We start from the raw sequence: 16,424 nt of genomic DNA on the forward strand, positions 1-16,424 counted from the left end.
CTAGATAGATGTGAGGGTGAACGGGAATAAAAGAGCTGAGCGAGTGGGTTAAAGGGCAGGAGCATCCCCTGTTCCACCACCTTGCGGGCCTTTTTCGATGTGAAGTAGGGTTGTGTGGGGGGATCACACTTTCTCAAGACGCTAATCTGGTCCAAAAACTGGGAAACGGCCATCTCTCTCGTATCAATAGGATTTTTCTTCCGTCCAGTGAGAATTCAATCCTTTTTCCAGACCGAGAAAGTCAATTCTATTTGCCAACGAAGGGAAGGTGTGCGAGCTGACGATGATGGGCGGCCGCCTACAAACGAGATACCTACCTACCTACCTACTGACCTACATACCTACAGGTACCCGAGGCGCTGGGAGCTAGAGCTGAGAGATACGGGCGCTACAGAAGACACGACAAGAACGCTACTACTACTTCACACGAGACGCTCAGCACAGCCCATATCGGGAAACAGGGGTACCGGCGGACAAAGCTGCTCGTATGACCTCACAGTGGCCGCGATGCACGTCTCAACGCCATGGCTTCTCGGCATGTTACATGAGGTTGTGACCCGTTGGCTCGCCCGACACCATCCAGCCCAAGCGAGTAAACTAGTCGGCCGCCACTAGTTAACCAGCTATCTCGTTTCGCCTTTGTGCGCTGCTATTTCCTTCTTGGCCTGCTATGGATACCGCCCAAGCAAAATGACATGGTGGAGCGGCGGCGCGGGCAGACTTCGCTGGTCACGGTCAGCCCTACTGGCTGCTACAGTGATGCGCATTTATTTCGCAGGAAGCTTCGACCAAACACCCAACCGCAAAGTTATGGACTGAAGAATTGGCAAACGAGCCCGAAAACGGCAGCGAACTGCACTCGGCAGGTTCGGGAATTGAAATGCGACAAGTTGAAACAAATCAAAGCAACAAGCGGCGTTGATCCTTGCCAGGAACAGGAGAGCAGGATTTCGTTTGGAACAGACTGGCATAAGTGCAAAAACTTTATGGCGTCCACCCCAAGCCATGATCGCCTGCAAGTCACCCTCTCCAGTAGCGGATGATCGACAGTAGCGAACACAATCGCCGCAATACAAACTCCCACCAGCCCAGGCCGCATCAACTTTATTTACCTCTACTTTCAAGCCGAGTCGATTCCCAGAGGCATTTATTGTACCTGGACACACTTGGACTGCAAAACGGACCAGAGGCATGATGGCATGACGTCACCGCGACACCCCCCTAGATTCCCGATGCGGGGCCCGCATTGTGGTGGGGCGAACCGCCAACAAACTCAGGAACCAACAAATGATGCAAAAATATGCAAAACCTCAGTGGCAAACCCGAAAAGAATTTTTCGGACGCAGCTTTTATCCTCCCGGAAGGGCATCAGACGGGGCCGCCTTCGCGAGATCAACCCCTAGAGAGTAGTAAAACGGGCCGATGCAAAATACGAAGGGGGCACCCCCACTGAAAACCAGGGAAAACTGCGTTTGCCAAGCGCGGGGCTCTTGTCAGCATCGTCAGTTCCGGAACAATGCAGCCCAGTTATACATTTTGGTTCGACATGGCATTTTGGCTCGGGATGGCCAAAAACTGATCCATCTTGTTTTCGGTTATGAAAACGGCTAACAGAGCATGGCGCACCCACTCGGCCGAATACGCGGAGGTGAAAAATGTGGCCCCAAGGTTCAAGGTTGTGGCTCCATGGATTGCGTTGGCGTAGGCGCACGACTCTCTATAAGCCATGGCAAGAAAAGATATGGTGTGCTTGTTATTCACGAATCAGTCGCACGTCTCAAACAAGATGGGACTGCCTTCATATACACGGCGGCATGGCGCGTAGCAGCCAAGGAAGGAAGCTCCTATGTCAAGCAGCAGGCTTCCCATCAGATCATGTCCGTATTGGCCCGTCCACGCTCGTGTCAGAACCCCAGCACGGTATAGTCCGGCGGCGGCGACGACACCCACGGCGGCTCGGCTAATGAGTCCAGGGTGAGCGGCGCCCGCGCCTCACGTGGCAGCGACATCGTCGGCCCGCCCCCGACGAGCGCCTGCCGGATGCCGACCTCTGTCCCGATGAAGGTGAGCGCGCGCAGGGCGACTTCCTTGTGCTCTTGGCGGGTGCACGGCACGTGCGCGACCAGAAATAGCGGAAATATCAGCCTCATGGCGTCAAAGAGCACACCTGGGCTCTGCAGCACCGTGGTGCGGGCGAGTGGTGCCATGGCGGCGGGCAGGCTGTCGATGATGGCCTGCGCGCTCTCGTAGACGCGCCGCAGGGCGTGGCGGCGGTGCGCGAGCAGCGTTGCGTGCGGCACGGGACACGGCGCGTAGTGCGTGAGCAGGTTGCAGAGCATCTGCATCTGGTGGTGGCTCTTGATGACGGCGGCGCACTGCACGTTGCGCATATACACGTCCATGGTCATATCGGCGCCGGCGCCGGCGTCGGGTGCCAGCGGCGATTCGGTGAGCACATACGCGGCAAATGTCTCGTCTGCGTCGAGCAAGGCCTGCCGCAGCGACAGATACTCGTCTGAGGCGCTGCGCGCGCCGTCGGCCGCGCGGAGGTGGCCCATGACGCGGGCCTGCACCGCGCACACGCTCGCAATATACTGCGCGATGCGCAGCGTCAGCGCCTCCCCCTCAAACAGACGTCTCTCGCAGACGCCCAGCCACTCGTCCGTCTCGGCCGGGCACGCAGTGTTCAGGATGAGCGCCTGCAGCTGGACCATGTTAAACGCGGGCCAGAACGCGGTCCGCCCCGCGCTGGTGAGCAGCGCGGCCGTCCCGCGCGCCTGCAGGATGCTGTACAGCCCGCGGGCGTGCAGCTGCCACGTGTTGACGGGCTGCTGCCGGCCGAGAGTGCCGGCGAGCACCTCGTGGTTGGCGAGTAGCCAGATGGTCGCGAGGATGTCGTCGCGGCACGCGCCGCCGGGCGCCGCCAGCGCCCGGTTCACGGCACGCAGCGTCTTTCCCATGAACATGGCCAGCTCGCGCTGCGCCTGCCCGCGCAGCCCGGCCGACGCGTGCGTCGGGTACCGCACGTTGAGGACATAGGTGCGCGTGAAGATGTGCGCCGACCAGAGGAGCGGCCCGCTGCTGCTGTGGTTGGCGGTGTAGACGTGGCGCAGGAAATCCATGGTCGAGTAGACGTCGAGGAGCAGCGGCACCGACTGCGCGGTCCAGTGCTCTGCGACTTGCCGCCCGAGGGCCGCGGCACCCGTGACCAGCGCCTGGCTCCTCTCATCGCCGCCCCCCGAAGCAGAGGACGACGGGTCTGCTCTAGATGCTGGCGCTGGCTGGGCGCCGCCCGCCGCTGCGCGCTTCCGCCGCCGCTTGAGCGTGGACGGGTCGGCGTTGCGAAACACGAGCGCCTGCTGGTCGCGATACCCCGGGCAGACGGCGCCGTACTTTGTGCACCGTTGGCAGGCCGGCCTAGCGAGATCGCACTAGACAAGGTCCGCCAGTTTAGTTGAAAATGTGCGAGGCACGGTGATTGGGGCAGAAAGTCTGGAGCTATATAGAGGCGCCGAATGGACGGGGTGGCAGCATGCCTGCAAGCAACAACTACATACCTTGACGCGCCGCTGCCGGCAGAGGTGGCAGTCCTGGCTGGGTTTGCCGGTATTCGGCATGACTCCTCGGTGGCCGTAACAACCGACGACGGGCAGTCCGGCCCAGACTTCCCCAAGCCCCTACAACTCCGTCTCTAAATTGAAGTACGCTGATGTCTGCTGTCCTGCCTCATCAAAGTTGCCCTGCGAGAATACGGACGACGCGGCGTTTGGGCGACAGGGGACGCGCGGCGAATGAGGTCAGCGTTTGCGGCGAGGATGGAAAACGCACGAGCACGTGGATGGATGAACGGGATGGGTTGTGGATGGAATTGCTTTCGTGAAGGGGGAGAGAGAAGCTGTAGGTATGATGATTGCTGCGCCGCTCCACCACACCACGTCGGGGCAACTGCCAACGGTGCGCGGCTCCAACGGCCTGAACGGCGCCTCTAATAAATAACGTGCCACTAGCCGCACCATTTTCAACCACGGCAATTTTTCTTTCAACTAACTAATATGGAATTGCTCATACTGCGTTTGCCATGCAGACACTCCCCCTCATCACATTGTGATGCTAGGTTTGTCACACCTGTGGTATGCGTCGCGCAGTCAAACGGGATGAAGGGTATATATCTAATTCCGCTGTAGTCACTTGCAGAATGAGCACCACATAGTGGGAAAAAAGGTTGAAGGAGTATAGCCAGCAATCATCATCATGGTATATTTATTCAACTACCACGTGGCCATCATCTTCCTCGCCCGAAAACAAGAAATTATACATTCCCAATGCTATATGCGATGTGTTTTGTGGCTGCATAAAACAAATGATTGCAGTATTAAAAGTATGAATCCTTCCAGTGCATGCTTTCCCATATATCAAGAGTATACAAAAAGAAAAAAAGTCAATCGCCCCCAAAGTAAAAACGCCGTACATGTTAGTTACACCGCAGTGAAAAGAAATATGCAGATGAAAAGAGAGGGCAAAATGCGATGAAAAAAAGGCAAAACTAGCCCCCGAGTTTACGGAAGCCCTCGACGGTCAGAAGCGGCACTTCCATATCGCGCAGGCGGTCCACGCCCTCGTCGGTGCGCCGATCGACAAAGCTGTTGCACTCGTTGACGACCTGCGTCCACTCGGCCAGCGCTTGGCCCGAGTAGACAGCGTTGCGTACAAAGGCGCCCACCGGCTTGCTTGGTCTCGTCTCTTCGGGCACAAAGTAGCCCGTATTGGGCGTCGCCGTGCGTGTGGCGTCGCTCTCCTCGCTTGGGCTCGAAACACCCGTGCGCATCGCGGCCGGGCTGTCGTGTGCGTGCAGCAGGGGTTCGGCGAGGGAGAGTCGTTGCGTGCTCTCCTCAAGCGGCGAAGATGAGAGGGGTGTCGCGTTCTTGGCGCGGTCAATGAGCCCCGGTTGCGACGTGCTCGAGACCTGGCGGAGCGCGTCTAGTGGTACCGGTCGCTTGGCGCAGCTCGGTCCGCCCAGGCGGTACTGCGCGGGGCCGGGCAGCTGCGGGAGGCTCAGGACGCGCTCGCGGTTGGGTCCGCTTTGCTGCTGCCAGGCCAAGATAAACTTGAAGATGAACCCGGGTTCGTCGAGCTGGGGCGTGGAGCTGCGTGATTCAGTGTCTGACGCCGCTGAACTTCCACCGATTTGAAACATTTTTTGCGAATGCGTAGAGGACTGTGTGGACGGGCGGGAGCGAGGGGCAGCCGTGTCGCGTCGGCCCACCTGCAGCCCATCGAAGGAATGACTCTTAGGCAGACCTGCTGGGTTGGGTGTATCGGCGGCGGACGCGACATTGGTGAAAGAGAGCACTTTACCGAGCAGTGACCACCGCTTCTTCGCATCACCCTTGGACTGCTGAGATGAGTCGAAGTAATCGCTCATGGCTGCCAGATCGGTACCAGACGGTGTCCGGGCAAACGTGTCCAGTCCCACCACGAGGCCTGGCTGGGGAGCATGCACCTCTTGGCGGATAATGATGAAGCGCTTTCCCACGGTAGGCGACATGGGTGTCGACGACGGCCTTGCGCGACCCGTTTCGTCCGCCGTTTCCCTCAAATAGAGATAGTGGCTCCAGACAGACCTCAGGCGTCGCGCCACGAGCCGAAAGACGGCAATATCGACATCGCTGGGCGACCCATCGTAGCGGCAGATTCTCCAGCATAACAGCCGGTGAAAGTATGCGCGCACCATCGGACACCAATTATTGAAGAAGGAGTTGAACGTATCCTCCGTCAGCAACCAGTCGAAACAAAGTTCAGCCTTGCGCGACGATTGCTTCGCGGCAATATTCCAGACAGTGTAAAGGAAAGAAAGGGCACGCACTTCGGACATTGTATTCATCGAGCTCATGACACGCTTGAATACCTCAATCCAAAATGTCCAATCAATGCATGGGGCGACGTCCTCCATAACCTCATACTTGTCGTAAATGACCAGAATCTCTTCCAAAAAGTCGCATAGAGTAAAGCACGCAGCGTTGTTAAACTTGGAGGTCCGCTGCGTAGCAGCTCTCATCAGGGCACCAAACGTTTCGGCGAATGTGGCTTTGGCGTTGGCGAAGTCGGGCAATTCATCCAGCAAAAAGTCCTTGAGCAGTGCCACCAATCTGTTCTCGGCCATGCCTTTCATCAAATTTGATGGGGGCAAAGGCATGGCCATGGCTGACGCGTCGGCACCGGGAAATGAGTCGACAAGAGGCGGGGTATATGCCTGACCGAGAGCGGCTTGGCGATGAATGGTAGAGTCCATGATAGACAGCAACTGCGCCTGGACAAGGACAAAGGCTGGTGCGCGAGCTTTGAACGCCAATGGCAAACCAGGGAGTAGAAACTGGTCTGTGAGCACGTGAAAGTACTTGCAGAAAATGAAGAAGAGGTCTGTATCTCGGCCCTTCCATCTCGACACCCAAGAATTGGTCCATGGGATCCGGGCCACCAGGACCGACATTTTGGGAATCTGCTTCAATTTGTTACAGGCAGCTCGTGGAGAACTCCAACCATAAGGACCAAGTTTGGGCGGGAAAAGTGCAGCAATATCTTCACCATCCCCATTGTCGGACCGCGGCAGGCCCAACTCATCTGCAGCTCTGCGGATGAGCTCAGGTGTGAGAACCCACAGACGCAGCAAGATATCAGCGACGCCAGGCGCGAAGAAGAAGGCATACGCGCATGCCTTGCCGGCAAAGTTGACCAAGGTGAGGCGAGCATGCCGCAGCGACATCTTGTCCACTACAAGGGACATTTGGCGAACCAAATTGGCAACAAACATAGTTCGCACGCTGTGCTCGGCAGTTTCATCGACCAGCATAGAATTCTGCGAGTCACAGGAGGAGCTGGTACCTGATCGCGTGCGGAGCTTTTCAGTAGGGCATCGATCAAGCAGAGGCTGGAAAGCCGGCGTGGCCCGTCGCCACTCGGGTCGCATCATAAGCATGGTAGCAGCCTCGAGCAGAATTGGACGGTCTACTCCGGGAATTGGTTGGTTGGCCTGGGAGTCGAGCATATCGAGAATGGCGTTCCACCATTTGTTGAGAATAACAGCGCGATGGTCGACGTCCTCGGGCCGCAAGTTCCTGGTGGAGGGGTGGTGCATGGTGCCGCGGAGAAATGGCAGTAGAACGGTCTGGATTTGAGCGATACGCTGCGTCATCTGCTTGAGCGTGAAACTCTTAAAATCAAGGTCAAGCGTCTTGAAGGGCGACCACAGGCTGTCGCGAACCTGTGGCGTCATTTCGTTGGACGAGTCATCGGTAATGGGAGTCGCGTTGCTCCTTTCTGAGCTTGTTGACTGCGACGTACGGCTGGCCACGCTTTGTGGCCCAGTTTGACTCAGGCTGGCAGCTGACGAGGCGCAGCTGTCGGAATCAGCGCCCCAGTCCTGGACGACAGCGACCAGGGTCGAAGCTTTAGGCTTGGGTTTGAAAAAATAGGACCCAGCCTTGCTGGCAGTGGACGGGGCAGGTTTTTGAGCCTCAACCTCATCTTCCGACCGTGCATTGAGCTCAGAAGGCCTACATTGGGCCGGCGGCCGCTGTTTCTTCAGCCCGCCCCTAGAAGCGGCCTTGGGCGTCTTGTCCGAGGTATCAGTTGGTGGTGGGGTCGCAATATTGGGGGATGGCGTGCGGGAGACCCAGGAGCGGCGGGCAAAGCTGGCAAAAGTGTCGGTGGCAGACTGGCTGCGCTCCTTGAGCGATGGATGTCGCGGCATTGCACCACCATCATTTGCCGGCGGTAGCTCTAGATACTGCGCGTGTTGAGCATTATCGTCCTTGTTCGATTTGAAGCTTGGTAGCCAAGATTTGGGGCGACTGTTGATTTTGGAACGAGGAAGACTACGCCTCAAGCGGCTGGCTGGCTGTTCAGCTTCTATATTGGGTATCGTGGCTGTCGCAGGTGTAATGACCGGGGAAGAATCGAGTTTGGGGTGTGTCGTTGCAGGAAGAGGAAGCTTGGCATCGAAGTTTTGAAAGTCATCAAACGACGGGATATCGAAGGAATCAAAAGATGGAAGCCTTGGAAGTTTCTTGTTGAGCGAGGGCGAGTTGCGCGGAAGTGGCGGGCGGTTTGCGAAGGATGTCGACAAGAGATCGGGCGACGAGTGGGAGCGAGGAAAGGTGGCGGAAGGCACCGATGTGGCGGCGGGAGCCATGGCTGGTCGATGGACCTCGTTCCAGCATGCAACGGGCTGTGTGTGACGACCAAGTTAACTACCTGCCTGACCTTGGGCTTGGTGTCGACCAAGAGGAATAGGCCACGGCTTGGCGGATTGCAACGCTGCGCAGCGCAGCTTCAGCTGAGGACACCGTGACGGAGTCTCGGCGTGATGGCAGCCGTGAAAAATGGTTTAGACGTAGCTAAACATTACCAAAGACGGAAATTGGGTGCGCTTTGGACGGTGTGATTGCGCAGACAAAGAGGGTTGACCGTTGACCGTTGGCCGTCGACCGTTGACCGTTGACGTTGACCGTGGTGAATGGGTTCAAACGCTGCGGGGGGTGGTCGACTTATGAAGCGGGTAGCCGGTGGTTGCACGTCAAGGAGAGCAAAGGAAAGATGCCGATGCTGAAAATGCGAAAATGATGGTCAGACTCGGGGAAACAGAGATAAAAAAAAATCAAGAGAAAGATAGAGAAAGATTGGAGAAGGACACAGGGCGAGCAATTGGCGGCTAGACGGAGGAAGAGAGACCTGTGTCGTGCAAAATTGTGGTTTTTTTCTGGAGCTTGGAGGCGAGGTGCGTAGGCCGGTGTGCAATTCGGGTTATACACGAGCGTGGGCCTAAAACGAAACAGGCGCCGGAAAATGAGCAAGAGGAGCCAGCGAGGATGGGAATTGCGTCTTGCAAGAGTCGAGAATGGGAGAGCCACGGGCAACTGAGGCTGGTGGTGGTGAGGCTGTCGCAGATGGAGATTGGCAGTGGCAGTGGCAGCTACGACGGCGACGAGCACAACCCACAATGACGAAGGACGAACCAATTGAAGACGGAAAAAAAAAAGAGTGAACAGAGAAGCGAGAGAAGGCGAGTAATGAAAGAAAAAAAAAATCACAGGCCGCCCGACACAGAACCAAACAACGTCACAGGCAGACCAAAGGAGGAGAAAGCGGGGATGGCGTCTTGCACGGGGGCAGCCTAACTAGTTCATGAGCCAGCACCGGCCAATTTAACAGGTAGTGAACTAATTTGTAGGGAGACGGTAGTTATGTATGTACAAAGGAGATGCTCTCGTACCAGTTACAGACGGCATAATTCAGCATCGGGGGCGCTCGAGTCAACCTGGGCGGGCTGGGGCTGGGACTGGGGTCCTAGGGCCCTAGATGCAGGGGACCACCCACAGCGAGTGAATCCTGGCGCACGAGCAAATTCTGGTGGACGATCGGACCCCTTCGCCCTTTTTCATATCACCGGTACCAGTCAGTGTCCAGGAGAGAGGGTCATTGTCCTACATGGCCCCCAACGTGTTGGCGCTGAGCTGGCGGCTTCTGCCAGGTAGGTAGTTAGACACAGACGTGATCCCTGCCCTCTTCGATGGTGGCCAGCACATGCAGCGCAAAGGGAGTCAAATCTGATCATCATCGTTCAAAGCCCCCTCATCGTAAGAGGGCCCGCGGCCGAGAGAACCGCGAAAAATGTAGATCATGCTAATCTGCCCAGCGTACGAATTATTGCCATGGGCTTTTTCGGGGCAGCGCGCCCGCCACCGCCATCCAGCAATATTGGTGTGTGCCTCTTTGGGGAAAGCTTCACGGAGAGATATAGTACAGGGCGTCTTCTGGGCGGCCACGGACCAGCCAGCTTATAAGCTGGCGGCGGAGATCAACTATCAGCCGCGATGGGCAACTATCAACAGTCGCTGTATATTACGGAGTATGTATGGACATCTGCAGAGCTCATTCGTTTACTGCATGCTGATGACGGGTGCATCGCTCATTCCGATGGGCAACCCTCCTCCCATCGACAATCGCTTGACGGACCTACCAGTACCTACCTACTTAATAATCTAGTTAGGTACCTACCAGGTATGTAGCAAGGGAGGCAAGTTGGGTCAGCACGCACGCCATTTCAGCATGGACTACCTATTCTCTGTAACAGCCGAATTGTGTCCAGTGGAGGCATCTTGGCATCTCTGTGCTGTCACCTGGCGCTTAAATAATCATTAAAAAAAAGAAAGAAAAAAAAAAGAGGCACACACTGGCTGACGGCTGCGGTCAATCCTGCATCCAGGGGGGCGATAGTCCAGCTGGACAAGCACCTGTGCGTTTTTTCCTGCGGAGATGGCTTCCTCCGTCCCATCCGCACAACATGTAGGAATGGGGCCATGCCTCGATGCCTTTTTTTCTTGAACTCTGTCCATTCTCCATTTGCCAGACCACCGTTTCAAAGCGATTGAGCGCTGCGGTTGCACCTTGCCGGCTCTTCGGCCTTCCACGGATGGCTTCTTTCCAATGGCGCTGCAATTTGTTGCTGTGTGTCTGGTATTGGCATTCCAAATTGAACTAGTAATAACTATCAATAGTAGACGAGGCTGCTCAAGGGCCTGGTTCACACCAACTCATCTACCAATATTTTCCCAAGAGGACCTCGTGGCGCTGTCCGCCCAACGCTATGGGCCTCCACAGCTATCGTTCTATTTTCCTGCCGGAGCTAAATCGATGGTTGAGCTGTTCGCAATCTAAAATCGAACCAAGTGGTGCGAACATACGTCACAGGCTCTCAGCCAAGTCTGCTTAGTTATGCCACTGTAATTCCCCATCCCAGGCATGAGTATCTACTAATAACGAACTAGTAGGTGCTAGTCCAGACGATTTCCAGGAGCTGACAAGAAAAGTGACCAGGGAATCCAGGCATGTTCATGCGATCAAGAACGGAACATGGTACCAGCATCAGGAGATACTGTCATCTTCTCCGGCCAGCATCGCATAGCTATTTGCCAGAAACTGGGCTCTTGGAGAGTCGCTGAAAATTTGGCCAATGCGTTCAACGGCAACGGAAGGGCCGCGAGTACCGTTTCTACGCAAGAGGCAAGAGGCACAGGCGATACCACGGCAGCGGGCGGCATTGGCTCGTGGCATGCTGCACAAGACGAGGCAGCCCGCGCTGCCATGACGCTACCCAGCTATAATCATACGAGCGAGCTGTTGCCACAGTTGCGTGGAAGCAGGTTGCACGTCGTTCGGCTTGCCATTGGTGTGCAGCCCGAAGATACGATGCATGTTGGATGCTGTATACCTAATCATCAACCATCAATCATCGGCTCGTCAGCCCCCCACCACGGGCAGACGGTGTCTGAAGCGCCCAGAGATGCCGCCCGGGATGCCGGCGCTTATTCTAATTTTAATGCTGGAGAAACGGTGTGAGATGGCAAGTACAACCTTTGCGAAGAAAAATACAGAGCGTGAAATGAAGCCCAAATAATGAAAAGGCCAACTCAAGAATTCATACGTCACAAAGAGCCAGCCAATAGCTCGACGTCTCCTGCGACGGGTATCGCCAAGTTAGTAGCGTGAGACAGCACCCAAACGTCGGCATTCGAAAGTAGGCAGCTTCGCCGGATGCTGACAAACTGGGAGTGGCTGCTGAGGCACTTTTATTAAGCGCTACGTGGGAGGCACAACCACAACCGCTCCGCCGTCGGATATGTCCGGACAATTTGTGGAAAATAAAAGTAGTTGGTATGACTTGTGCCGCTCGATGCAACTACTCGCTCGGATTCCCCCTCTGCCCAATCAACTCGTAACATGACGCCGTCGTGAAACCAGGAGCTCTTTGGCGACCGCCGACTCGGGCCAATATGCGGCGGCGGTGCCGGAGATGCTGGGTTGGGGGTTCCGCACTAACACCCAAAACCGTACCGTCCGCCACAGCGCCGCCACACGCGGCTCAGGTGCTAATTAGGTGCTGTGCAAAACTGTTGCTACGCCCGCCGCCCAGTGCGTCATGGCCCCTCCCCGGATTGGGTGAATACTGATTGATGTGTTTCGTCTGACAGCAACATCGCTCATCTGACACGGCGTGTTGACGGCGTTTGGTGTAAGAATAATGTGTCAAGCTGTATTATTCGAGGGTCGAATTGGTCGACAGCTTTCTCCCAGGAAACAATAATCGGCATTCTCTCTAACTACCTAGGTAGTGGGGTGACGCAAATGTTGGGACGAGATAACCAATTCAAACATCGTGTAGTTGGCCTGCGGCAAGGTCCCTCCAAGCTCTGCTCTGTAATATATCTCTCAAGCCATCCCTATACTCAGCCCATCACCGTAGCGTGAAAAAAGAGAGCTAAAAAAAATCCTCTCCTTCGGCGATTGTGATGACACTCCCACTCCCTCAGTCTGCTGCCCCGCCAATCCAGAACCCCCATCGCTATTTGAGCCCGCTTTTTCCTTACCCAGCACGGTCATACAACCTTCAACCTCGTTCCTTCCTTTCTTGCTCCTTTTTCTACTCTTCATCCTCGTCTTCACCTTGACCCCTTCCGTCTTGCTACCCTCCCGAATACCAATCATCACAATCATCATGTCTGGTCCTGTGTAAGCCTCCCCTCGTCCTCGTCCTCGTCCTGCTCTGCTATCTGGTCTTATCTCGACTACCCCACCACCCCGCCGAGAGCTGTTTGAACGCTCAATTTCCCGCAATCGGCATTTGAGCGCATCGCCAGTTTTTCTTGGTGTTTTTTTGCGTCTCTTCTGGTTCGCGGGGTACTGCTCGTGCTTTGTGGTACTGCGGAGTAGATTCGTGGCCTCCAAACCTCTTGAATCATCTGCTCACTGCCAAGTGGTAGTGCTCGACTCGCCAACATCAAGCTTGGCTCCCACGACAGCAACAACCCCTCGTCCACGTCTCCTGCCACTGGCAGTACTCATCCATTCTCAAGTGCTAACAATGCCCCCAGCGCGGATCTCGGCCTCATTGGCCTCGCTGTCATGTAAGTTTGGGCCCCTTCCGGAGCTCCCGACGTGCTTCGTCAACTCGCTAACCTTGCTGTCTAGGGGACAGAACCTGATCCTCAACATGGCCGATCACGGCTTCACCATCTGCGCTTTCAACCGAACCGTCTCCAAGGTCGACCACTTCTTGGAAAATGAGGCCAAAGGCAAGTCCATCGTCGGTGCCCACTCCGTCGAAGAGTTCGTCTCCAAGCTCAAGACCCCCCGCCGCGTCATGCTCCTTGTCCAGGCCGGCCAGGCTGTCGATGACTGGATTGAGAAGCTTCTGCCCCTCCTGGAGAAGGGTGACATCATTATTGATGGTGGCAACTCGCATTTCCCCGACTCTAACCGCCGCACCAAGTACCTCACCAGCAAGGGCCTTCGCTTCGTCGGCTCCGGTGTTTCTGGTGGTGAGGAAGGTGCCCGTTACGGCCCCTCCATCATGCCTGGTGGTGATGAGGAAGCTTGGCCTCATATCAAGGAAATCTTCCAGGGCATTTCTGCCAAGTCTGATGGTGAGGCCTGCTGCGAGTGGGTCGGTGACGAGGGTGCTGGCCACTATGTTAAGATGGTTCACAACGGTATTGAGTATGGTGACATGCAGCTCATCTGCGAGGTATGCTACGTCTCATATCACAACGGAAATCTCAGCTAACTTTGTCAGGCCTACGATATCATGAAGCGTGCCCTCGGCCTCTCCAATAAGGAGATCGGCGATGTCCTCGCCAAGTGGAACAAGGGTGTTCTTGACTCTTTCCTCATCGAAATCACCCGCGACATCATGTACTTCAACGATGATGATGGTACCGCCCTCGTCGAGAAGATTCTCGACAAGGCCGGTCAGAAGGGTACCGGCAAGTGGACTGCCGTCAACGCTCTCGACCTCGGTATGCCCGTCACCCTCATTGCTGAGGCTGTCCTTGCCAGATGCCTGTCTGGCATCAAGGAGGAGCGTGAGGTTGCCTCGACCAAGCTCCAGTACGTTTCGCGCAACAGCGGCAAGTTCGAGGGCAACAAGGAGCAATTCCTCGATGATCTTGAGCAGGCTCTCTACGCGTCCAAGATTATCTCGTACGCCCAAGGTTTCATGCTGATGCAGGAGGTACGTTTTACACTCTCGCTTGGTTCAACATCTTCTGACAAATCCTAGGCTGCCAAGGAGTACGGCTGGAAACTGAACAAGCCCTCGATTGCCCTCATGTGGCGTGGCGGCTGCATCATCCGCTCCGTCTTCCTCAAGGACATCACCGCCGCCTACCGCAAGGACAATGACCTTGCCAACCTCCTCTTCGACGACTTCTTCAACAAGGCCATCCACAAGGCCCAGCCCGGCTGGAGAGACGTCGTCGCCCAGGCTGCTCAGCTTGGTATCCCTACCCCCGCCTTCTCTACCGCTCTGTCGTGGTTCGACGGCTACCGCACCAAGGACCTGCCTGCCAACCTGCTCCAGGCCCAGCGTGATTACTTTGGTGCTCACACCTTCCACATCAAGCCTGAGGCTGCCAACGCCAAGTACCAGGTCGGCAAGGACATTCACGTCAACTGGACTGGCCGTGGTGGCAACGTCTCTGCCTCTACCTACCAGGCTTAAGCGGATATGGATATGGACATGAATTGCAAAAAAATTGCAAAAAAGACAGTCAACAATACTGTTGGTAGTGAATGATGGAAACTGGCTTTTCTGACATTTGGGAATTAATATACAAAAAAATCATATACCTGATTCTAACTACGTTCACTTGAAAAATAAAATTGATCAACAATGTCACCCTAGCTTCATGCACCATAGTCCTTGGGATTGAGGATTTCAGGTGTTTGGTAATAGTAGGGTATATTCAATCTTGGCACGATGAAGAATTCCTTCAGCAATTGGAGCACGGAGTAAAGGCCCACTGCTGTACACACTAATGCCATACATTTGCAACATCACGTTCAATCAGCAAGTCACACACAGGTCACAGTCACCCGTGGCGGTGTCTACGGGTCATCAGACGCTTCTGTGCTCGTCAATTATACTTGTGCTCGCCAGCAGCAGATCCCATCACCATCTATTCGCGTGTCGGTGTTTTCGCTCGAGTAGAATGGGCCTCGGTATATTGAGGGCACAACTCGGCAGGAATAAAAACTCGGCTGCGGATGGCGGATGAGCATGGATCAAGTGCGGCGGGAAGAAGCAAGAGCGCAGAAGTTTTCCGATTGTGGGTGGATGGGAGAAGGAAGAGAAACTGAGTTGTGAAGTTTTGGGCGTGCAAGCTTTTAGCGGCCCGCTGTACCTGGATGGGCGGTGAAACATAATTCCGCTGCCCGCTACCGGGTAGTTGCGCCTAGGCTGGAGAGAAGGACATGGATATGTAATTCCGACCATAATCTGTGTAGCGAACGCAGATTCCGTTCTTTGATGGGAAACTAGCTATACGCGCCTCGGGAGAGATTCCAGCGCTGCTGCGGAAAGCTCGGGGGCTTTACCTGAAAGCCTTTGACTTCTCCGTGGTTTGGGTGGTGTTCGACTAATCAGGCGAGCCGACGGTGAAGCCCCGGATACTAGTTATTCCAAGTTATAATTTAGAAATTGTTTGTTATAAAATATTCATCGTTGTTGCTTACCATTTTTTTGGTCATTTAGCCAAGTTCCCAGTTTTTCAGTGAGTATTTTGTGGCTTTCGTCCGCCCTACTTTGTTGAAGCTGCGCCTGGCTGCCTTGACGCGGCATCTTGTGCTTTGGGACCAAGTTGGTTGGCAGGGGCTCGAATTCGGCGGCAAGCCACCCTTCTATTCGTTGCCACGTCGCCATCTGTTTGCCAATCGTTGCTCCATCTGCTTGGTGTAACCGCCCTTTGGTATAGATCAACCGGTGACGAGTAATGCAGTGTGTTCGGCCCTCTCGCTCAAGCCGCCTGGCCATCGCGTTGCACTCACGCTCGATCTCAGCGATTTGCTGCTCTTGCGAGATCTCTGGCGAAGCGGATCGCGAATCTTGGGTTTGCAGCAAGGCTAGGTTGCTTTCGTTCAGTATCGTCATGCTCAGAATAAAAGTCTTGCTTGTACGGGGAAAATACTGATCGAAATGCGACGAGGCTCACGGTATTCGAAATATGTAGGCGTGCGTTAGGCAGCTGCGCCACTATTTTCTTCTACGCTGCCACTCACGGCATCCGAGTACGCGCCTGCTGTTACGTGACACCTGTGGGCGTTAACGTGACGCGCTGACAGTCATGCCAGGAGCCCTTTCTTTATTTTGCATTTTCGGCAATCTGGCAGCAGCCCTAGTTACCTTCCCAAACAGCGCGGGGAATAAACTGTGAGAAGGAGTGTCTCGGCTATTCAAGCAGGAGGATCCCCCACGCATCCCCCACGCTGCCCCCCGCGGTACGGAGCCACCAAGAACGGACGGACTTGCACATATTTTATTCTCAAGATAGGACTTGAAGCTTTCTTGACGAGATCAACCGATGCAGGATCAG

The 16,424-nt window shown here is 55.4% G+C and overlaps 4 protein-coding genes across 4 annotated transcripts; 2 read left to right on the plus strand and 2 right to left on the minus strand.

Moving 5' to 3' along the window:
• Positions 1-1,904: 1,904 nt before the first annotated feature.
• Positions 1,905-3,617, minus strand: CCM_06870 (Fungal transcriptional regulatory protein; the record flags this gene model as incomplete). Its single annotated transcript, XM_006672008.1, has 2 exons — positions 1,905-3,431; positions 3,558-3,617. The coding sequence occupies 2 exons, from the start codon at positions 3,615-3,617 to the stop codon at positions 1,905-1,907; spliced, it is 1,587 nt and encodes a 528-aa protein (XP_006672071.1).
• A 926-nt stretch (positions 3,618-4,543) lies between these two features.
• CCM_06871 (protein family UPF0592) lies at positions 4,544-8,188 on the minus strand (the record flags this gene model as incomplete). The annotated part of the gene is made up of 1 exon (XM_006672009.1): positions 4,544-8,188. The coding sequence occupies one exon, from the start codon at positions 8,186-8,188 to the stop codon at positions 4,544-4,546; it is 3,645 nt and encodes a 1,214-aa protein (XP_006672072.1).
• Positions 8,189-10,908: 2,720 nt separating this feature from the next.
• Positions 10,909-11,394, plus strand: CCM_06872 (uncharacterized protein; the record flags this gene model as incomplete). The annotated part of the gene is made up of 1 exon (XM_006672010.1): positions 10,909-11,394. One exon carries the CDS (start codon positions 10,909-10,911, stop codon positions 11,392-11,394), a length of 486 nt encoding a protein of 161 aa, XP_006672073.1.
• A 1,156-nt stretch (positions 11,395-12,550) lies between these two features.
• On the plus strand, positions 12,551-14,554 carry CCM_06873 (6-phosphogluconate dehydrogenase; the record flags this gene model as incomplete). Its single annotated transcript, XM_006672011.1, has 5 exons — positions 12,551-12,564; positions 12,816-12,959; positions 13,024-13,579; positions 13,628-14,065; positions 14,114-14,554. 5 exons carry the CDS (start codon positions 12,551-12,553, stop codon positions 14,552-14,554), a joined length of 1,593 nt encoding a protein of 530 aa, XP_006672074.1.
• Positions 14,555-16,424: the final 1,870 nt, after the last annotated feature.

The sequence above is a fragment of the Cordyceps militaris genome, assembly GCF_000225605.1.
Source record: "Cordyceps militaris CM01 unplaced genomic scaffold CCM_S00005, whole genome shotgun sequence".
NCBI lineage: Eukaryota > Fungi > Ascomycota > Sordariomycetes > Hypocreales > Cordycipitaceae > Cordyceps > Cordyceps militaris.